The 24378-nt window shown below is 40.9% G+C and overlaps 1 protein-coding gene across 1 annotated transcript in view; it reads right to left on the bottom strand.

Moving 5' to 3' along the window:
- The window catches only part of b4galnt3a (beta-1,4-N-acetyl-galactosaminyl transferase 3a), a 63894-nt gene that overhangs the window by 18559 nt on the left and 20957 nt on the right, over nucleotides 1-24378 (bottom strand). Inside the window, exons 6-10 of the mRNA XM_077234007.1 lie at nucleotides 7142-7209; nucleotides 6975-7050; nucleotides 6809-6875; nucleotides 6326-6469; nucleotides 6128-6234 (exon numbers count right to left, since the gene is read on the bottom strand). Coding sequence (XP_077090122.1) covers nucleotides 6128-6234; nucleotides 6326-6469; nucleotides 6809-6875; nucleotides 6975-7050; nucleotides 7142-7209 — 462 coding nt within the window. The remainder of the gene's footprint in view (nucleotides 1-6127; nucleotides 6235-6325; nucleotides 6470-6808; nucleotides 6876-6974; nucleotides 7051-7141; nucleotides 7210-24378) is intronic.

Here is a 24378-nt window from a genome sequence, read left to right as displayed (position 1 = left end):
ATTCCTTTTTCTTTGGCCGCTTGTAATACTTTCTCCCTGGCTGACGAACGCAAAAACTTAATCAAAATTATTCTTGGTGGTTGATCAGCACTGGGCCTGGGAGTGAGAGCACGATGCGCCCTCTCAATCTCAAACTCTCCATCCGGATCAATACCCAGTCCCTCAGATAAGATTTTACACACGCACTTGATCAATCCACCTGTTTCCAGCCCTTCTTTCAGACCAATCATCCTTACGTTGTTGCGGCGGCTCCTGTTTTCTAAATCCTCTATACGATTCCACATAACTTCCAGGTGTTTATCATGTCGTTTGCCGTCACCAACGAGCTTCGAGGTGACGTCTTCCATATTGGAGATGTGGCCCTCCGCTTCGTCCAGCCTTTCTTAGATTGCATTCACCGAATTTTTAAGGTCAGTAACAACCTCTTTTATTGATGACACGTCCGTCGCTACCATTTGTAAGGTAGAGTTCATTTTACTTATTTCGGATTAAGGGGGTGGATTGGAATCCATTGCTGCTTCAATGTATATGTAATGACTGATTATAATTAAGGTATTAATCAATATATTTCCTTCTAAATATCAAATGAATTGAATGACTTCTCTGGAGATTTTACTTTATTTATATAAGTTACCAGTGTGATTACTGAAATGTTCTTTTCATGTATTCTTTAATGTCTGTATTTGATATCTGAATGCAGTGCTTGCTTATTTAACCCAGCTTCCAGAAATGAAATAGGGACTTGTTTTGTGTTTGAGAAAGGTCTTAAATGTGTTAAAACATATAGGGGTCATTGAAGCCAATAGTTTAAGGGGCCATTTCTTTGTTAAAGCCTTTCTTTCCAGTTCGACTAAAGTTTAGCTATCCTTGAGAGAAAGAACGCATTATCTTGATGTTTTGAGAGGACTCTCCTGTTTATAGTGAGAGCCTGGCCAAATCCAACCTTGGAAAAGCTGTGTGTCGGTGTGTGTGTTATTCTTCTTGGTTACAGGTTAAGGAACCACTGGCATTATTGGAGATTGACTGAGTTGTTGTTCTGGACATGCTGGCGCCCAGCAACCCAAATCTGTGACCTGGAAGGTCATGACGTGCCTAACTTCAGCTGCATAATCGATGGAGATATGCTTCAGTCTATCTGTATATGTGTGGAAAATTACTGTGTTTATCTATTTCATAGCCAATGAGAATCATTCATCCTGTAAGCAATGACGTAGCTTAGACCTTGGAAATCGTATAACTGCTGTGATCTTTGTAACTGTAAGGGGGGTGGCCTAAGAACTCCTGTGCGAGTATTGAAGCTGACTTCTGCTGATGAAACTGCAAACTATCTTCAGTAAATATTTTCTTTAATTTTTTATAATTCTGACTCTGGGTCTTCATTCTTCATATCTGGTTCTGGGTCTTTAACTGTACACCCCCTTACAGGATAATAAGTTTTCCATCTTTAAACCTTGGTCTGTGGGCTGGGTTGATGGCGACTCATGTGCCGGCGAAGTCTGTCTGGTCGTCAAGCGGATCGTCGTTATCCCCTTAAAATACTTCGATGTAGAGGTCGACATTTGCGATCTACAGCACTCTTTTGTCCAAGTATTTAATCTTACCAAGGACACTAGTTTTGATAAAAATGTGGAGTGAATTATGCTCGAATAAATTGAAAATATTGGTGGGCCTATGGAGCTACACAACTATGCTGCCATCTTCCTCGGCGGTCCCACGTGACTCAAGATTTTTAATTTAGATTTTTTAGCAGTTTTAGAGTCCACCAGGTTTAAAAAATATATATTTAATATAAAATATGAATAATTAAATTTTTACATTGTATATTTTCATAAACTCAAACTTCTATAACGTTTTTTCTGTTTCAGTTTCTTAATTTATTTCACTTCTACAAAAATCTCTTCTTTAACCCTTTGATGCACAAGCTATGAAAACCCTCTGGGTCTTCATAATGCACGACATGGGTCTAAAAAGACCCGCATTCATTTCCTGTTATTTCAGTCACGGCTGAATGTTTCTTTGGTGAATTTTTAATCCATTTTATCATTTGTTATTCCAGGTATTCATTAAATATCTTGTTTTTGATTTCCACAAATCATTATGTTCATGTTTCCTTTCTTACTTTATAAACAAACACAGTTTTTGTATTTCTACATCAATTTTACATACACGGGTCTAAAATGACCCGTATTCATTTCCTATGTTATTTCAGTCATGCCTGAGTGTTTCTTTGCTGCAGCTTTAAAATATATGTATTTTATCATTTGTTATTCCAGGTATTCATTAAATATCTTTGTTTTTGATTTCCACGATTCATTTTGTTTTCTGTTCCCTTTCTTACTTTATAAACAAACAGTTTTTGTATTTCTACATCAATTTTACATACACGGGTCTAAAATGACCCGTATTCATTTCCTATGTTATTTCAGGTGGCTTTGACAGTTACAGATTTTGAAATGAAAAATGCGGGAAAAAAGGACTCTAAACTCTTAACACATAGAACCATTTCGCCATATGAAGGCTTATTCAAGACGATACGGTTCTTAATAGAACTTTTAGGCCTATTACATGTAAATAAGCTTTAAAAGGGGCATTCGGCAACTATTTCAACTTAATAAAACCGTTTAGAAATCATTTGGATGGTTTAATAAACTGTTCTGGTGAAAATGGCGACTTTCCCCGCTCCCCCCAATGTTCCTAGGCGGAAAACCAACCTTGCAACATGAGGACTAACGTCCCGGTAAGTTGGAAATAGGAAGTCTCGTGAGAAGTGAGAACGAGCGAGAAACACAAACTGCTTTATGGCAATTCGACATAAACACACACGCCGCCCTCAATGTGTATGAAGTATTACCTACCTTGGTAGACATAGCTCCACACAATAAAGTTGGCCGGCTCCGATAATAAAAAATGAACATGAGCAGCGGTAGAAAGGGGGAGGAGGGGCCGCAAGTGAGTTTTTTTTTACGACATTGTTGTGAAATATACGCCCCACAGCTGTAGGGGGAGCTCCTTGAGAAAACATGCGACAACAAAAGTGAAAATCAGCGAAGAAATAGCTAGAGTTGCTAAGTTCACCTTTAAAAACCCATCTTTTTTTTAATGTAGCTAACATTAGCTAGCTAGAATAGAATATGTCAACAGCTAGCTAGTTAATAGTATTGAATATGTTTCTCTTTCTGAAGTAATTTCTCACTAGGATTTAATGGTCAAGGTAACCATAGCCTAATATGTCCAGTTATCTTTTACAAAGTATCAAATATTTTCTGTGGTTAAAATTAGGGGTGTGCCGATCCGATACTCAGTATCGGTATTGCTCCGATACTAGCAATATTTGCCGGATCGGGTATCGCCAGACGAGACCATCCAAATCCGATCCGATATTGTATAGCCTACGTATGTTATTGTTATACAACACAAAAGCCACAAAAACTTTATAAAGCACTATAATTTTTTCGTGTACTGTATTCCAAGATTTCTGAAGCCATTACATATAGTTTAATGTGAGGTACAGATTTAAATCGTTAAATTAATCTTCACCTAAGTGCTTCCCTCCGCTGCGGCTGTCAGTCATTCTCAGCACTCAAACAGCGCGTCGCGCTCGGGTAAAACAGTCAACACGATGAAACTCTCTCCAAGATGAGTCAATGTTCCTATTATTATACTGTAGATATGTAGATAAAGGTCTATGGTTTGCATAAAAGGACTTTAACGTGCTGGAGTTTCACATGTTACTTTCAACCGGGTGTCTGTTAGATCACAACACAACTCCTCAGTGATCACAATACTGGAGTAGAGAGCGATATAATTGCTCTTCACACGCACATTAACTGAAATTTAAAACGGTTAAAAGGCTCAAACTAATGAATAAATAAAGAAATATATGTATATCTTACTTTTGTGCTTTGAACTTTTCAATGCGACGCGCTACACACCGTGACTCCATGTTGCTTCGAGCGCATCATTCTGCTCACGGGATGCGCATAAGGTTTCGTGACGCTCTGAATTGGAGCCTTTCATATTACAATACTTTTGCGCAATGGCAGTTTATTGATAGTTCTGTCCAATCTATATATCATATGTTGCTGCTTCATTAAAAAGTTGCGCTTAAAATTTTAAAATAAATGTATTTTAATTATATAGTATATATTTTGTCTGTATTGTTTTACAAAGTAAGGAAAATAATGTTTAAGTCAAGCTTTGATGCCTTTAACAAAAGAATAATCCCAGTCTCTTCCCCACAGTGAGGCATACAGATACAGTTTATTAGGTAATTTGGCACTGTTTTTTTAATTATTATTTTAGTATTGGATCGGATCGGTATCGGCCAATACTGAGTCCCAGGTATCGGAGGCAAAAAAAGCGGATCGTGCCACCCCTAGTTAAAATAAGACTTACACAAATATACAAAAAGCAGCTGTGTTGAGTTGTAGTGGCAGGTGAATAGTATGTAATACTATAGCAGTAAATATGTTCCTACTTGCAAAAATGTGCAAATATCAAAGGTTTCTATATGGGTCATTTTTTACCCATGTATGTAAAATTGATGTAGAAATACAAAAACTGTGTTTGTTTGTAAAGTAAGAAAGGAAACATAAATATCAATATTTAATGAATATATGGAATAACAAATGATAAAATAAATATATTTTTAAAGATTCAGCAAAGAAACACTAGGAAATTAATACGGGTCTTTTTAGACCCATGTTGTGCATTAGAAGGGTAGTGACACAAAAACAATATTTATTCAAAAAGTAAGAAAAGAAAAAAAAAGGAATTGTGATGATCAAAAACAAGTTAATTGAAGAATACCTGGAATACTGAAAGATTAAATTAATTTCTTGTAAAGATATAGAAAATAAAAACTCAGTCGGGTCACTTTAGACCCATGTTGTGCATCAAAGGGTTAAAACAAGATCAATCTTACATCTATATTCCAATGCATTCTTAAATTATAACCATTTAAGTTCAGAATGTGCATTTTCATGACTATTAAAAAAAGGGGGGTGACACTTAAAGAGTTAAGCTTCTTCTTGTTATGAGGCCCCTGCTTTTTATTAGGCCGCATTGTTAAGTCGTCTGGCTCCCTTAAACCTGCTTGGCTGCTGGTTTTAGCAAAAATGCTCCTCAGTGGCAGCATTGAGTTGTTAGGTGCACTACGTTGTTAAGCTCTTTTGATAAAGGCCTTCTCTTTTCTAAGTGAATAGTATATTTAGGCGTCTGCTCCCCCGCAGCTCTGCCCTTTTATGCAATTCCGAGTTGAAGGCTTTTTTGAGCCTCCTTGGAACTGCCTTGAATATAGAACATTGTTAGGCCCCTTCTCATCTTAGAGAGTCAACATATTGAGGCCTCCATTTTCTGAGCTGGAATTGGGCAGTAGCACTGAGTTGTAGGTTCTTTTCCAGATCCGCCTCTGGTGCATCTGGGTTGGGAGTACTTTTAAACCATTGTTTGTTCACTCCCCTGAGTTCCATCTGATTTAATAGTATCAAGTTGCTAGGCCTTCTTTAGGCCTCCCTGACAGACGTTGGATGTAGGTCGGTAGGTCGGTAGGTAAGTAGGTAGGTAGGTAGGTCGGTCGGTCGGGTCGGATCGGTCCTCTCTCTCTCTCTCTCTCTCTCTCTCTCTCTCTCTCTCTCTCTCACACAAGGCCTCCTCCGAGCTAAGAGCAGCTTGTGGCTAAGTTGTTAGGCTCTCTGTGAGCCTCCTTGGTCACTGCTCTTGAATTAGAGCGTTGTTAGTCCTCCTCTCACTATAGATATTGTTCTATTAGAGGCCTCCGCTCTTCTGAGCTCCGCCCATTATTGTGTCAGGTTGCTAGCCCTGTTATGCAGCTTCCTTGACAAGACACTGCGTCTCTGTTCTATGTATAACATTAGCTATAATGTTAGAATGCTAAGGTTAGCATATGTAAATATTTTACATATAGAGGCCGTGGTTGTACTCTAGAACCCTCCGACATCACCCACAGATAAATAACAAAACAAAAAACTTGGCGTTAAATTTGAGATGTCTGATACAGTTGTTATCGGTGCCAAATCAGCAAAAATCAGTGGTTATAAAAGAAACTGAGAAGTTTTTGTTAGAATCAGAGCTTAGTTTATGCAGAGATTAAAAGTGTTTAACTCACCAAATTTATGCCTTGATATCGTCCAATCGGTTCAGAGAGTATATAACTTGGTTTGTAATGGCATTCGGGAAACAAGTCTTTCAGGTAGGATTCATCTAGCATTTTGTCTGGTTAACGGAAATAGAACAGTTAAAATGTCATTCAGCCAATTTTAATCTTTTAATTCAAATTTCCATGTAAATTGGAGATAATGCTGACGTTTAAAGATGTGATCTCGTGGGTCTTCTCTGATATTTTCTCCTACAGGATGATGTGACAAGGGAATCGGCTCAAGGAGTCTATCATAACTTGCTTTTGTTTGAGGTATGTGCTCAATATCGCCCATTTGTAGGGAAGATTCATCTGACAAAGAAATGAGTGTACATGTTTTCACGATTTTCATAAGGAAAAAATATATTAAAGATTAGTTCACCCAAAAATGAAAATTCTGTTATTAATTAATCACCCTCATGTCATTACAAACCCATAATACTTTAATTTATCTTCGGAACACAAATTAAATTATTTAATGAAATCTAAGTGCTTTCTGTCCCTCCTTTGACAGCTACGCAACAACCACTTAATGGTAGTTGGTTTTCGGATGTGTTTCGAATCACATAACATCACATCAACAAAATTTTGAAAAACTTTGACCATTTCTCTCATCAGGCTCATAATTTTGTAATTTTGCTACAAACATACCTTCATATAATGATAAAAACTCAGAGGTTATCACAGAAAAAGTGCCATTGTCACGGTTTAAACTCCACTACAGAAGAAAAACAGAATCTGAGATCAACAAAATGTACCATGTTAAGTTGATTGTACAAGCTAAACTTTTTTTGTAACACACACAAACAGTACATACCGCTATTTCCAGATGATCAATTCCGGAATTCTGTTTTAAAACAGCTTCAAAAAAATATTTCATGTCTTTCACTAACCTAGGGAAGAAAGAGAGACTGGCATCAGTGGGGTTCTACACAGTCTTTTTTGATTATTTTTTTGAAATATCCAAAAATAAATATCTCATACAATATAGGTTTGGATATCTGGGATGCAAATTTCCAGTACTCGCCTGGAGCAGTCCATTCATTTCCTGTCTGATTCGTGAACAGACACATGCCACAATCAGAATTAGACACTCAAGTCATATGTTATATCTGTGTATAATAGTATATACCAAAAATTTAAACCAATTTGCATCTGCAAATACATTATGCAATAGCTTTTTTCTATATATTTTAGATATATAGCATGTTTAAGTATGTTCATATACAGTAACAGTATTATTAATAGAACTGACAACTAAGGCCAAATGACAAAGCCAACATGGCAGATGTAGTACTTCCAGATTTCATTCATACTACAAACATTTATACTATATTGAACATAGTTTTTTAATGGTCACAAAGATAGTTCCTCATCAAATACCTACTCAGGAGGAAAGCAAATCTGGACGCACCTGCTACTACACTAGAAGTACAATGAGATGTCTTCCACAACTGTACCTTATTTTAAGTAATCAGTAGTGTATTTAATTTCTTTAGTAAATTCAGTCCTTTGTAAGGAAGTAAGTAATTAAATAACGTGTCTGGGTTAGACGGGTCAATTTAGCTCAATTATTAATTAATTTATAGGGATAAACAGCTCACAAATGCCTCGTCCAGCGTTCAATGAACGGGCTGTAACTATCAGCTCTAAAACGGATATAAATATCCAAACTATAGTGAAACACTATTTATTAACAAGGCAACTTAGATCAGCAGTTTAAGACATTAAATCTGTAAGCACATAACACAAGACAATTATCTTTAAAATATAAACAAGACTTTATTGATTATTCTAAAACATAAAACTAATATCTAACACAAACCCACGCACACACACACACATTCATACGAGTTGCAGAAAGAAAGAGAGTGAGGAAAGAAAAATGAGTTCAAGAGTGAGATAGTGAAATCCCAAGTTTCTATATGCACTTATAAGACATGACCTGAATGAACCATCAATCATCAATTTAACCCTTCTATCGTTTCTTAGGTGGGTTATTCAATTTTATCTCAATGCACCAGTTCAGCTAAGAGTCTGGAGGTATACTTGTGTTTGTCTGTGCGTTTCTTTGGGATTCCACACACACACACACACACACACACACACACACACACACACACACACACACACACACACACACACACACACACACACACACACACACACACATATACATACATACATACACATTGTTTTTTTTTCTTTTTTTTTTTTCTTCAATTTCAAATTTAGCTTTACACCTCCCACTTGAGCTCCTGGTCAACTGACCCAAGGAGGTCACACACACTTATTGGCTGAAATCCTTTACTGTTCCTCAATGGGAATCAAAACAACCAATCTTCTCACATCCCTATGCAGAATCATAGCTGGGATCTTGTCACAAAGCTTTTTTGCTGGTTTGCCATCCTTGGCTGTTTCTGCTTGGTTTGGTTTAACAACGGAGACAGGATAGCTCGGGAATACTCTGACCATTAAATCTCCTACGGTTCCTTTTTTGTCTGAATTTACATTGACGACTCTGGCCAGCTTATACTGACCTCTTAGAGCATTCTGGTCAGCCAACCATACCACATCTCCCACGGCAACATTCCGCTCTTTAGTGTGCCACTTGTTTCTTACAAACAGGTTCGGACCTGCCTGCTGACACCAACTTCTCCAGAACTTGACTTCTTCCTGAATGATTCTTTGTCTTTTGTATGAATAGCCTTCGAAATCAAAACTTCCTTGATCCCCTCTTTTCCCAGTACGACCCAGGAGAAGAGAGTTTGGACTTATGTATTCCATGCAGTCTTCCGACTTTGTGTCCTGGCATCGATAGGTCTTTCATTTACCAAATTGGTTGCCGTGTAAAGAAAAGTTTGAAATTCCCCCCATGACATCACTCCATTACAGCCTACATTCTGGAGGGCTCGCTTAACCAGACGGACAGCTGCTTCTGCTGCTCCATTTCGGTGAGGGGAATCTGCAGGATGAATTTTCCAAGACCACTCTGTGCCATTCTTGGCTGCTTCTATTTCTATTAACTTTACTCTGTCTTGTCGCTCTAGGAAGTTGTGAAGATCTTCAAGAACAGGCTTGGCCCCTATGAAATTTGATCCTGAGTCTGACCACAGTCTCCTTGGATATCCCCTTAAAGCTGTAAATCTTTGGTATGCCAGCAGAAATCCTTCTGTTGATTGATCACTGAAAATATCAGTATGGATCGCTCTTGATGCCATACAACAGAAGACAACATCAGTATGGATCGCTCTTGATGCCATACAACAGAAGACAACTCACCAAACTTTGAGTCCCACCCTCTTCTTTACTTCATCTTTTACCAGATAAGGTCCAAAAAAATCCAGGGTTGTGAACTCAAAGGGTGCAGCTGGTTCTGACCGCTCAGGTGGAAGGTCTCCCATAATCTGTTGGCATTGCTTCGACCTTGCCTTCCTGCAGGTCACACAGTAGTCTATGGATTTCTTAGCTAGTCTGCGGCCTTTTATAACCCAAGCTTTTCTTCTTATTTTCAACAAAGTTCCAGCCACTCCTTCATGGTTTACTTGATGAGCTTCCTGAGCCAGAAGTGTGGACACATATGCATTATATGGTAAAATTGGATCTGCAGTTTTGTCCTCATTGAAGATTTGAATTCTTCCTCCACAAACAAACGGTCCAGAATTTTCATCCTTGTACACTGCCAACCTACTGAGGGTAGTATCAGGAAAGACCACATTATCTTGGGCTGCTAGAAAGAGATCTTTGAGAGCATCCTCCTGTTCACTTACTGTCAAGATAGCTTCATTGACTCTTCCCTCCAAAGATTTTACCTCCCACTTTGATGAACCCAAGGTCTTAGTTCTTATCTTCAGCCACTTCTTAACAGCTCGACGCACCCAACCAGTAACTCTGACCAGTCTGGACAATTTGCTGAATTTTTCAACATCAAGTAACTTACTTGCTACTATGCCGTCAGACGTCCTTCCTGATGGCTTTTCCTTCTGATTTTCAGGAGTGCCTGAATCTGCAATGAGGTCATTTAACTCACCCTTCTCTCCATCCTCATGAACGCTCATTTTAATTTTCTCCAGGAGGACGGAGTCTTGCTTTTTCTTAGCCAGACTTCTGGTTAATACTGCAGTGAACGCTTTCCTCTGAAGTTTGTTAATAGCTTCTCTTGCAGCAGATGCAATCTCAGCAGCTGACTTAATTGGCCAATCCTCCACTGGCCACTTCAAGAACACAGGCCCTCTCTGCCATGCAGAATCTTGTTTTAGGCCTTCTGGACTACCTCCCCTTGTGATAATATCCGCAATGTTGAAGTCACCTGGGATCCACCAGCAATCCTTAACTAGCGTAGTTGTCTGGATCTCTCCAATTCTATTAGCAAAGAAGGACTGGTAGCCATAGCTAGCTCGTTGAATAGCTCCCAACACTGTTTGGTTGTCCACCAAATGGAACCATTGGTCAATCTCCACTTGGCAATGTTTCTCAATATACTTTCTAAGTCTGGCTGCATAAACTGCACCACACATTTCAGCATTGACTGCTTCCCCTTTTTGATCTAAAGGAGTCAATTAGCCTTGGATTCAATTAGCCTCACCTCAATGCCCTGGTGTGTTTCCCACCTGAAATATGTTACAGCTCCACAGGTCTTATCGCTTCCATCAGAGAACGTTATTCCCAACGATTTTCCTTTCCAGCCTCCAGGTGTTATGCCTCTGGGAAACATTACCTTGCTTAGCTGAACATACTCCTCAAACACTTCAATGGCTTCTTCTCTGAGGTTTTCTGACAGTGGTTTATCCCATGTATCTTTGGTCAAATTTCCACGTCCTGCCTCCTGAAATGCCTTTCGTATAAGGATGGCCCCTTTTTGCTTAACCGGTGTGACCAGGCCAATCGGATCATACAGCCCTGCCACCTGACTTAGTAGCTCTCTTCTAGTCAGAGGATTAGGAGTTTTGGCCCTGACCTCCTCTTTAAGGAGGTTTTGTTCTTTTCTCATCTTCTTTTTTCACTTGGAAAAGTTAATTGATGTCATAATGTAAAGTTTATTCTCTTCTGCCAGATACCCTACTCCAGGGGCCTTGTTGTCTTTATCCCTCAACTGGTTTGGAAGTTTCAGGATTCTGTCTTCTCCTGTTGACTCTACTGATTCATCACCAGGCTTCCAACTTTGTTCTGACCGTATTTTGTTAAGAAAATCTGGGCCTTTCAGAAGAAGATCATTCATACTCACTCCTTTAAATTTCTGACTGCTGTTCCATACCAAGCGCACTGGAGTCGTAACTGAGTGAGGATTTGGTGCAATCAGGTGACTCGCATACCATACTGGTCCATTCAAGGAATTAATTGTATCTTCAGTGAGCTTGATTGCTGCCCCGCGCTCCACCATTTCATTAATTTGAGCTGTATAAGCGACTTGCCAATCTGGCTCCCTTTTGAGCTGTTTTTCTGTTCTCAGAAATGTTGCCTCTACTCCACTTCTATTATTGGGAAGGGAAGCTGGATTTTCAGTCCAGGGATATTTTGCCTGCCAATGAGGAGAATTGCTGTGAACAACATTTTCTACATAGGTAAGACACTCTTTTATAATTTCGAGTTCTCTTTCCTCTGCCAATGTCATCTCCTTACCACCTGGCTGACAGTTCCCACAGCGACAAGCTCCACAGATTGGTTCACAAGCTGCCCCAATGCTTTCCCACTTCCACCATTCCAAGAACTCACGGTTGCTAACAGCTGCAATGTTTGTCTCAGCTCTGGTTTCTTGAGGTAGTTGGACTGACTTCGACATTACTTCAAGTCCTCCCACTTTCTCTTCATATTTTGCTGCGGCTGTTCTCATTGAGCGAGCAAAATGTGTTTTAGACTCATATGCAGCTAAGTTAATTTCTTCAAATAAGTCTGGATGAGCTCCGCCTTCTGTCTTTCCCAAAGGACTATCCCATAAGACAAGATCCCCCACAACCTTCACTCTTTGTGGGGCTAATCTCCCTTCTCGATGGCTAATAAGAAGTTCAATCTCTTTAGGTCTTACCAACTCATCAAGCTTGACTTCTGGGAAGAATATCTGCAATTGCTTAGGTTTGATGACTTTATGCACTTTAGCAATTTCATCCACGCCATAACAGAGAAGCGCATGTGCTCTTTCTTTTCCCTCATCAGTCTTGACTCTGACTCGAAGAAGATATCGCTTGGTTTTCAGCTTGATGGTCGTTCCAGCAACTCCATGCACTATCAATGTGACATCTTCGCTCCTTAACCTCAACGATTCTGCAGCCTTGTGGGTTATATAGTTGGTATCTGATGCAAGATCTATCAAAGTTCCAACCTTCTGCCCTGCGTTGGCTGTCACTTCCATGAGCATCATGATGACAGCTAGTTCTCGTAGAAGTCCAACTTGAGTTTTTCCAGTGGAAGTCACTGTTGCAGCTTTGTTGGTGAAGGCATTTCTGCATCGCTCAGCAAGCTCTGGGGAAAGTTCAGCTAAAAGTTCCTCTTGCTCTGCGGTGAGCACATTTGCCTTCCTGCTATCCTTTAAAAACCTTTTCTCAGTGCCACTCGTGGATTCTCTTCTTGGACAGAGGAAATAAGGATGATCTGGGGCATTTTCTTTTCTGCAATCTCTATTTTTACAGAGGAATGTGTCTCTACAGTCTGTGTTACCTTCATGACATCCAAGGCACTTCTTACATGCTCAAATCTTCTTCAGAACAGCTTTCTTTTCAGCTAGCTTTAGCTCCTTAAACTTTTTACAGAAGAAAATCTTGTCCTTATGATTTACAGCTCCACACACAATACGCCCTCCGTCCGAATCTTTTTTTGTGGATCTTGTAGATGCATGCCTCCTTTCAAATCTATTTTCAGATTTATCAACCTTGTTGTGACTCTGAGCTGTTCGAGTTTCTCAAGAATGTCGTCCTGTTTTCTTAACTCCAACAGGAGGTCAAAGTAATTCTCTGGAGTCACACCATTGTCAGGGTCAATCATGAAGAAAAGCCAGTCTCTTTTTACTAATGCAGGCAATTTACTCTCAATAGACTTGATTACGAGAGGGTTCTTTATTGCACCAATGTTCCCAAGATCTGTCAGGTCCGATCTGTCAGAGCTTTTTCTACAGTCTGGATCAAGTCTATCACTTTTCTGGGTTGATTGCCCTTTACAGCAGGAATTCTTTCCAGTTCTTCAATAATTTCCATGGCAATTGTTACCTTGTTGCCAAATCGATTTTCCAGCACTCTAAACACATCCTCGCCGTTGCGGTAACTTGACAGCCTTAGGTCCTTAACAATTCTGTCATCCAAACTGTCTAGGAGCTGGATTTTCTTGACCTCTACCGATCCAGTTGGTTCGCCTTGTTTTTGAAAACTTTCCCAATCCTTCTTCCAGCGGAAGAAATCTCTTTTCATACCACCAAATCTGGGCAAACTAGTTGGTCTTATTCTCACAACGGGTGTAATCGGCACTGTTTGGAGAACTGTTTTTGGGTCTATAGGACCTGCAAATTGAAAACTTCTTTCAGCATTACGTGCAGTAATAAACTCACTGTTTCCTGAAACAAGTCCATTATTTTGTACTTGTAACTGCTTAACTCTGCTCTCAAAGTCCTTCTTCTCTCCTGTAGGAATCCATCGCTCCCAGCTGGATAGTATTTTGACTGCTCTACTCACAAGCTTTTCCAAGTGAATTAGTTGAACTTCATATCCTTCACAATAGGCTTTATGCCCAGCTTCACTACTTCCTGAACTTCAGCCAGCTCCTTTGTGTCATGTCTGCTATTATTGGACAAACTGATTAATCCAGGTGTGCCTGATTATTGTTACTGAGGCCAGGCACACCTGGATTAATCAGTTTGTCCAATAATGGCAGACAGGAAACAAAGGAGCTGGCTGAAGTTCAGGAAGTAGTGCAGCTGGGCATAAAGCCAATTGTCACCAGTAACAGGTATTGAAGCAGAATGATCACAAGCTTTCTCAGCTTCATGGACTGCAACAGTCAATTCCTCTTGGCCATACCTCTGCCACAAGTTAATTTGGACAATTTTTCCCACCTCTTCGAGCTTTGTCTCACAATCATTAACAGTCTTCTCAATATCTGCTGCCTGCTGCATTTCAAGCTCCACCTTCTCATCACTCTTTGCTTTAGCTTCCAGCTCTGCCAGCAATCCCATGTTATAGTAATCATTCACATCAAAAAGTGCTCTTGCACTAGAAGAGAGTTTCTGGAATTCCTTCCAGAGTTCAGATTCAATCATTTGGCTTGACTCTCGAATAAGAAGGTTAGCTTGCTTTGTAACACACATCTTTGCAGTGGTTCTCTCTCTCTTAAGTTGGTCCACCATTTTCCCCAAAGCTTCTTCTGCCATTTTATTTTCAAGTCACAATGATACGTCTTCTTAAACAACTCAATTGATTTACTGATGACTTGGTTTGACAATGTTGATTCTTGTCCTTCGCACCAGCTTTATTTTCTGGACCATCAGAAGCCTTTAATCTTCTTATCCACAAGCGTTGGTTAAGTGTCAAGTTATCAGGGTTTCTTTGCCTCAATGTCTGCCCAAACTTGAAAAAAGGCTTCAATCAATTTAGAGGGTGCATGAAATAACTCAAAGCATCTGATTCTTTATCATCGAAGCAATTTATTGAAAATCTCTCAGCAGTGACTTGATCTTCTTCTTGTACTTGTTTTCAATGATTATTTCAGATGGTTAGCTTAATAACCTATACAAAAATTAGGTGATCAATTTACACTCAAGGATATTTAAAATACAAACAACATTGTCAAACTATTCAGTGTTTACATACCAACTTAACAGAAATGTAAAATGCCAGTTAGCATGTTAGATGCTAAACTGCTAACATCAACAAACAACCTCCAAACATGCACAACATCTGTAGTCTGTAGTCACTATGGAAATTAGTCTTTTCCTACTAGTAGTGATCAATCAACTGACACTGAATGTAAACACTGAATAGTTTGACAATGTTATTTGTATTTTAAATATCCTTGAGTGTAAATGTATTAATACTGTGTGTAGTGACTGATTTATATATGTTTTTTGTATAGGTTATTAAGCTAACCATCTGAAATAATCATTTAAAACAAGTACAAGAGGAAGATCATGTCATTGCTGAGAGATTTTCAATAAATTGCTTCGATGATAAAGAACCAGATGCTTTGAGTTATTCCATGCACCCTCTAAATTGATTGAAGCCTTTTTTCAAGTTTGGGCAGAAATTGAGGCAAAGAAACCCTGATAACTTGACAGTGTGTTGGCGATGGATGAAAGTCTTAGGTGTTGGAAAGCGGGCTTTGCAGTCGAATAGCTTAAACGAAACTTTGCGGCAAAACTTAACTTAGAATCGAGACTCTCAACGGAAAAGAAAAATAGAGCTAAGAAACAGAAAGAAAAGTTAGACGAGAGTAGTTATAGCAATATACCATAAAAATAATCCATGTGACTTGTGCGCTATTGTTACGGTGTCCAGTCTCCCTGATTCCACCATTTCTCAGCCACGAGCACCCTCTCCTGAATTCTAGTGATTTGCAAACTTTCTCCCTAGTATGCATCATTGGCACTCTGATTACCTTCACCTGTTCTGAATCATATCTCAGTGCCCAGCCTTTATCTGCCTCGTTCACGGAGCGTTCTTTGGGAAGTTTTGCCTCTCTATGTGTGCATGTCCGAGCAATTCTCATATTCCTCAGTCTACCTGTTTCATCTGACCCACGCTGAATTAACCTTGTCTGATTATCCGCAGCCTGCCTCTCGACCTGCAGCCCATCCCGGATTCTGATTCTCTGTCGCCAGCCTTGACCCTAAGCCTGTCCCTGGATACTGAAGGTTCGCTGCCAGCCCCCGACATCCTGCCCGGTTCGACTCACGTCTCAGACTGCCTCTTATTATTATTATCCTGAGTTACCTTTTGTCTGACTTTTCTGTTTAATAAATCTGTTGCATATGGATCAGTCTAGACCCTCTGAGTCATTACAGCTATATTCCTAGTCAAGGTCATTTTATTTAAATGATCAGTTAAATTTTGGCAAGAAATGTTAGTAAGAAGACGACTGTAAAAATCTAATTCAGTTACTGCCTTTAAAAAAAAAAAGGATAATCAAATTGTCTGTAGTTATTTCAACTAACTTTTTAAAATCTTGCCAAGATGAATATTGTATAACTTAAAAAATGAAGTTTAAATTGCTTAAATTATTTTAAAGAGGTAAAATAATGAAAAACACCTCAAAGGCTGGCTTTTTACACACTATTTTTGTCGCAATTGGCTTGACGTGAGTTCAGCATTCACCATCATTTCTTTAATGCAATTAAAGTACTTTAAATAGTTATTTTTTAAAGCCATAAATATGGTGGTTTATTATGATTCCATTTTAAGTGGAACTTGATGCTGCTTCACGGTTTTGTGTGAGCCGGTGTCTGAAGCACGTGTGGAAAATGTAAATCTTGATTGGCCAACAGCTCGGTCAGGTGATGTAAGATCAGCACGTCACCGAGACCATAAATATCAATGAACGAAACCAGCTTCTTTGTCTTCAGGAATCCCTTTCTATGCGTGTGTGTGGAAAGTCTTGTGTGTTTGTGGGGAGCAGACATCCTTTGGGATTGTAGACTGGAGTTGATTTGGTACAGCAGAGCAGAAGTGGAGCTGTCACACCAGCAGAGTTGACCCACTATTCAATCTGGTTCAGCCTCACATCTCCATCTCCAATTGAGCTGGATGCCATGGTACAGACATGGCGAGGCTGCATCTGTATGCATTTCCCTCAATTGCTCTGCCTCATGGAGACCCTGTGAGGCTTTGTCTCGTTGAAAGCTCACCTTTGGAGATTTCCGACCAGGAGGAAATGCAGGGTTTGATTCTTTGATTGGTTTCCCAGTCACGGGGGTTGATTATCCATCCCCACCACGAGATTTGGGGACTGTGGGCCTGGTCCCTGAGAGATGCCAGCTCATAGGTTCCAGTCTATCAACTGAGGTTGTTGAGGCCAACCTAAATGCTAGAGCTCCATCCATGAGGAAACGTTATGCTCTGAGGTGGCATCTGTTGCTTCATGGTGTACTCAGCATTAAATTTACCCAGTTGGTTCATTGCAAATAAAGTGTAAATAAAGACTAAATGACAGCTTCTGATATATTTGCATAGCAATTTATTTCATTCATCTCCCTCTTGCTGGTGTACCTTTGTATTGTGTGACAGTGAAGGCGTGTTTAGCGCGGGTTTTACAGGAGTGCCGTGAGACATGATTTCAGCCTCTGTGCTTGCACTGGCCAGTGGAAAAGCGGCTAATGGGTGAAGATGGCAGAAGACTGTACATACGTGAGATGCCTTACTTCAAGTTTGGCCTAAGGTCTCTATTTGTTTTGTGTTTTCTTTCTAAGCAGTTAGGCCATGTTTGGCCTATATGTTAATTTATATTGAATAAAATGACTGAGGCTGAGGGTTGGTCCTCCAATTGCACTTTATACTTCCAGAGAAAGCATAAGCTATGTTCATCAGGCGCACTTTGTGCATGACAGTTTTGTGTTGTGAACCTCTTGAATTCAAAGAGAATAAAATAATGGCAACAATAAGAAAATAAAAAAAAAATTGCATCTTCTCATGGCATTGGAGTTTAAAATGTTTATTACATTTGAAATGTTTATTAATAAGCTAGTGTTTTCTGTTTCAGTGTCGGCTGCAAAGATAAAGTTGAAGATTCTGACTCGCCATCTTCGCAGTAGTGAACGCGCCTATAGAGAGTAGGGCTGTCAACGAATATTCTAAATTCGAATATGTATTCGAATAGTTTTAAAAAACATAATTTCGAAGATGAAAATTAATATTCGAATGTGGAAAAACACGCCCGCGGTAGCAGAGGCGTGGCTGTCTGCTTTGCGAGTGGCAAAATTCTGAATCTTAAAATGTAAAACGCATGTTCCAGCTATACAGCTAGCACAGTGAGTGTCTGGCTCACTCATTGGCTGTGCTGTGCAACTGCACATCCGATGGCGCGGGCGCCTCCAACGTGTGCGCCAATGAGCTAGCATTACATCATACACGTCAGGCACAAAACTCTTGATCAGCACTCAACATTTGTTTATTGTTGTTCATTTAAACCGTTATGAGAGAGAGAGAGAGAGAGAGAGAGAGAGAGAGAGAGGGAGAGAGAGGGGTCTGCGGTCTTGGCCATTAGTTGATTTACTTGTTTTTGTGTAAGTTAATACGTGGTCAAATATGTTTAAACTTAAATAAACTACATATACAAGTAGTTATGTCTCTTTGTATTAATTTACCTGTTATTGACCTAATGCTGACATTGACAAAATGCGCAACCAGATGTTCGAATAGTTCGAATATATGTGTTTTTTTAGAGGGAATATTCAAACAGCAATTTTGACAGCCCTAATAGAGAGAAATGCACACTTCATACGAATTAGCCTACATAAGCAGAAAGTAGCCAATTTTTTTTCGTTTTTAATTGTTTTGTTTAAAAGTAGACATTTCAAGCTTTCTATAGATATACTTTTCGTTTTTAATTGTTTTGTTTAAAAGTAGACATTTCAAGCTTTCTATAGATATACTTCTCAGGTCTGTGAGGCAAGTAGCTTATACACTGAGTTTCCAGTTCACGCCCTGGCGCCTCCATGTCCTGATTATATTGTCTACTATATTTGCTTCTTATTTATTAATCCAGCCAATTTGTTGATGAAACATTGATTGAAGATGCAATTTATACAAAACGAAATTCACTTCAAAGAAAGGCTTTCTACAAAACAAAACTTAATAAGTGTTCAAAATCATGTCTCACCCTTTCCAAATGTTTTCCGATATATTGGGCATCTTATGATCCTATGTTACTCATCTCATGCGGTTCCCTTTTCATATAATCAACATTGATGGAATTAAAAAAATAACATTATAATATTTGAAGAAATATGAAACGTATGTTTAAGGTTTTTTTAACTTATATTTCACGAGTTCACACTTACATACACTCACCTAAAGGATTATTAGGAACACCTGTTCAATTTCTCATTAATGCAATTATCTAATCAACCAATCACATGGCAGTTGCTTCAATGCATTTAGGGGTGTGGACCTGGTCAAGACAGTCTGCTGAACTCCAAACTGAATGTCAGAATGGGAAAGAAAGGTGATTTAAGCAATTTTGAGCGTGGCATGGTTGTTGGTGCCAGACGGGCCGTTCTGAGTATTTCACAATCTGCTCAGTTACTGGGATTTTCACACACAACCATTTCTAGGGTTTACAATGAATGGTGTTAAAAGGGAAAAACATCCAGTATGCAGCAGTCCTGTGAACGAAAATGCCTTGTTGATGCTAGAGGTCAGAGGAGAATGGGCCGGCTGATTAAAGCTGATAGAAGAGCAATTTTGACTGAAATAACCACTCGTTACAACCGAGGTATGCAGCAAAGCATTTGTGAAGCCACAACACGCACAACCTTGAGGCGGATGGGCTACAACAGCAGAAGACCCCACCGGGTACTACTCATCTCCACTACAAATAGGAAAAAGAGGCTACAATGAGCAAGAGCTCACCAAAATTGGACAGTTGAAGACTGGAAAAATGTTGCCTGGTCTGATGAGTCTCGATTTCTGTTGAGACATTTAGATGGTAGAGTCAGAATTTGGCGTAAACAGAATGAGAACATGGATCCATCATGCCTTGTTACCACTGTGCAGGCTGGTGGTGGTGGTATAATGGTGTGGGGGATGTTTTCTTGGCACACTTTAGGCCCCTTAGTGCCAATTGGGCATCGTTTAAATGCCACGGCCTACCTGAGCATTGTTTCTGATCATGTTCATTCCTTTATGGCCACCATGTACCCATCATCTGATGGCTACTTCAAGCAGGATAATGTACCATGTCACAAAGCTCGATTTCATTTCAAATTGGTTTCTTGAACATGACAATGAGTTCACTGTACTAAAATGGCCCCCACAGCCACCAGATCTCAACCCAATAGAGCAACTTTGGGATGTGGTGCCCTGGATGTGCATCTCACAAATCTCCATCAACTGCAAGATGCTATCCAATCAATATGGGCCAACATTTCTAAAGAATGCTTTCAGCACCTTGTTGAATCAATGCCACGTAGAATTAAGGCGGTTCTGAAGGCGAAAGGGGGTCAAACACAGTATTAGTATGGTGTTCCTAATAATCCTTTAGGTGAGTGTACAATTAGAGTGTATAAGGTTTAATGCGTATTTGGCGTGCTGTCTGGGGGGAGGGCTCCGAGCTCGGAGTTTGGCCCGAACCCACAGTACTCCCCCCGTTGTAAGTGTATTTAGGACTAGAAGTGAGGAGATGGGGTGGTGGAGGGATGCGGTTAAACTGTCAAAGAACGGAGGAAAGTTTACCTTGTATATATACACCTCTTGACTTGTTGATTGAATTTATGAGCAGAGTGTGCTCCTCTCGTGTCTAATTAGGTTTGATTATCTGAGTGTCTTCCACGTGTGTTTAATTAGGTTTAATTATCTGAACGCGCTCCTCCCGAACTTTGTTAATAAAACATTTAAGCGTCACACTGCTCCGCTTTGTTCACATGCTCTGGTGTGTAGCCTATACATGTATGTGTGTATACATGTGGTGTAAGGGATGCGGTTTTTGAATAATAATCTAATAACACCCAGCGATCTTCAAATATTATTTTTGCTAGAAATCTCCATCCCTACAAGCTATTTCCAGATTTTGCCAGATAATCACTTTACCTCTACCATACTTTTAACAGACTTGGAAAGTTTGTGATTCTGTCCTTTCTTGCATTGTCTTGAGCCATCACTTTGCCAATTATATGCTATATTGTTAGTAGCCTGGATAGCCCACAGATATTAAGCTACATCATATCGCCTTCTACTGGATGTAAAATGCTCTGTTGTACAATTTGTCATTTTAGAATGTTAAGTTCTACTTCTGTAGTTATTTTGGTGAAAGTAACTCAAAAGTAATATAGGAGTAATGTAACATTACAATTCTGAGACCGTAATATTGTAAGGTAAAGAATTACTTTTAAATAACAGTAACAAGTAATATTTAATGCATTAGAGTTTGGAAGTAACTTGCACAACACTGGTTCTAACTAAGGGTGCACCATTACAAGTTGTTTGTGCTGTGGCAGGCTGTTCCTGTCGGCATACATTCACAAGTTATGGTGTTGTTTGGATAAGAATTCAACCCCAGGACATCAGGTCATAAGTTTTGATTATTTCTCACTTGCTTATGATGTGCATACCATCCTTTGCCTGTAGGTGTTAATACTGTACTCAAACTGTGAGTCTGTTTTTGGCATTAAACTAAGGGTACGCCCTTTTGAGATGTTGTGTTGTGGTGGATTATTCCTTCCACACACATTCATATAGTTCCTCAGGTGGATGGTTTATACCTCAGGATTCAGGTATTTTTGGGTTTATAAAATGGAAGACATAACTTTATTGGCTTGTTATTTCTCTTCGCTTATGAGGCGAAGAATGTTCGAGAATTATTGAGAATGTTGTGTTCTCTCAAGTGGGGTTTATAAATGCATTGAGTTAGTGTTCAGTGATGCATAGAGTTTGACAGCTGAATTATTCGGTTATGTCTGATGAATCGATGTGTTCACTTACTTGGGGCTGAACAGGCAGTGAGATGGAAGTAAAAGTGTTGATAAGTCGATGCTACTTCCTGTGTCAGTGTGATCATTGTAAAACACAACATTTGGCGACGCGGATGGCTGATATCGCACTACCACCGCCTGCTCCTTTCCTCGCGCTACCTGGTGAGCCTCCGTTCCCTGGACTCGCTGGTTGGAGTCCTTCGAGACTTTCATCTTGGCAGTGGGAATGACTGATGTGAGCACAGCCCGCAAAAAGGCGCTGTTACTACATTGCTTGGGAGCCGAGGGTCATCGTGTGCTGGGAACGCTTGAGTCAGGCGTGGAACTGCTGACCGCACACTTTGCGCCCGTACAGAGCGCGCTCTTGCGCCGTTTTATGTTCCGCCAAAGACAACAGCTGCCCGGTGAGTCAGTGCAACAGTATGTAGCCAACTTGCGTGGATTGGCCAGCACAGACAAGTTCGGTGCGTTGCAGGACGAAATGATTCACGACCAGTTAATTGAACATACCAACAACGCAAAAGTATGTGAAACTCTGCTATTAGAACCGGATGATTTATCACTGTCCCAAGCGATCACCATCGCATTACAAATACAGAGTGCAGCTGCATGTGCGTCGGCGTTGACTAAACAGCAAACAATCACGGACTACCCAGCCCCCTCCCCCATGCCCAGATTACAGCCTAGTCAGATCGGCACATTGGCTGCAGCAGACTCCTCTGCAGTTATGCTACTGATATGCCCGCAGCGGTCTCGGCCACGCCCACAAACACCAGCGTTGCGGCCCTGTTATAACTGTGGATCTTCATGTCATCCGTCTAGAGCGCAGAACTGCCCAGCCCGTGGCCAAACGTGTCGCAACTGTGGCAAACGCAACCATTTTGCTTCAGTCTGCCGTTCTGCTCCAGCTGAGTCACCCACTATCATTCACAATGTCTACTCTGGGCCAGTCTCATTTAAAGCATGCTCAGTGCGCTTAAATGATGTGTGTATCCCACTGCTTTTGGACACTGTTGCCAGGGTGTCTCTCTTGAACATGCACACATACAGTTGTTTTTTCGGAGCGCTGCCACTGTCGCCACCCTCTGCTTCACTCTGTGGCTATGGCGACTCAAAGATTGACCTAGTGGGTTCCCTGCAAGCGAATGTTGGGTATGGCACCAAATTGGTAACCGGCTTTACCTTCCATGATGCCCGTCGTGGGCCCAATCTGATGGGTCTGGATTTGTTCTCGGCTCTGGGATTCTACCTGGTGGACACAAAGGGAGCTGCGATCCTGACAGTCTCCACGCCTTGGCAGCAAAAATGGTCGTCCCTGTTTGAAGGCTTGGGGTGCCTCACTGCTTTTGCCCATCAACCTCTCCTGAACCCTGCTGTTACACCCGTCATCCAACCACTTCGCCGCATTCCTCTGGCTTTCCGTGATGGTGTCTCAGTTGAACTTAAGCTGCTTCTGGACGCTGGCATTATCGAACCAGTGGATGCATCGCCCTGGGTCTCAAACCTGGTGGTGGCTCAGAAGAAATCTGGGCCCTACGGGTGTGTGTCGACCTGCAAGCTGTGAATAAGGCAGTGATCCCGGACAGGTTTCCACTGCCTACCTCCGAAGAGCTCACTGCTCAGTTTCATGGCTCAACCGTGTTCTCTAAACTGGATCTCAGACAGGACTACCTACAAGTGCCTCTCCACCCCAGCAGCAGGAACCTCACAGCCTTTGTGACCCATGAAGGTGTGTTTCGTTACACACGCATGCCGTTTGGACTTAGCTCCGACCCCAGCTGCTTTCAAAAAATCATGGTGTCGGTATTGGCTGGTATACCGGGGGTGGCCATTTACCTGGATGATGTGGTTATCCATGGGCCTTCTCCAGTGAGTCATGATGAACAGTTTTTGCAGCCCTAGCGGAACACAAGCTAACCCTCAATGCCGAAAAATGTGTTTTCTCCTCACCGTCCATTGAGTATGTGGGTTTCCGACTGTCGGCGGATGGCGTCACACCACTTCAGTCAAACGTAGACGCTATACTGGCAATTCTCGAACCCAGCTCGGCTGCACAGCCGCTTCTTGGGCATGACTGGTTACTATCTAAAGTTCCTCCCTCATTATTCTGCTACCACTGCCCCACTACGGCATCTGCTGCGTAAGGATGAGCCTTGGATATGGTCACGGGCATGCTCTGAGGCGGTGCAGGTGCTCAAGGTGCAGCTCACCACAGCTCCAGTGTTGGCACATTTCGATATCTCTAGCCACATCTTGGTGACCTGCGATGCGTCGGCTACAGCCATAGGAGCAGTGCTGTCACAGACTCAGCAGGGCGTCGAGAAGCCCATTGCCTTTGCGTCACAGGCCCTCAATCAGACGGAGCAGTGGTACTCGGTGGGGGAACGTGAAGCATTAGCCTGTATCTGGGCCTGCGAGAGGTGACACTTGTACCTCTATGGCCGCGCTTTCACCCTGAGGACTGATCACCAGGCCCTGACTGCACTGCTTTCTACATCTGGGACAGGCCACAGACCACTGCGGCTACACCGCTGGTCTGACCGTCTTCGCCAGTATAACTTTGACCTGAAGTTCACCCCAGGCAGAGACAATGTTGTGGCTGATCTACTGTCCCGCGCTACTC

This window comes from Siphateles boraxobius, unplaced genomic scaffold (genome assembly GCF_051911475.1).
Source record: "Siphateles boraxobius isolate OS27281-9 unplaced genomic scaffold, OSU_SipBor_1 19, whole genome shotgun sequence".
Classification (NCBI taxonomy): Eukaryota; Metazoa; Chordata; class Actinopteri; order Cypriniformes; family Leuciscidae; genus Siphateles; species Siphateles boraxobius.
The sequence above is the reverse complement of the archived record's forward strand: the minus strand, read 5'-3'. Positions and strand labels throughout refer to the sequence as shown.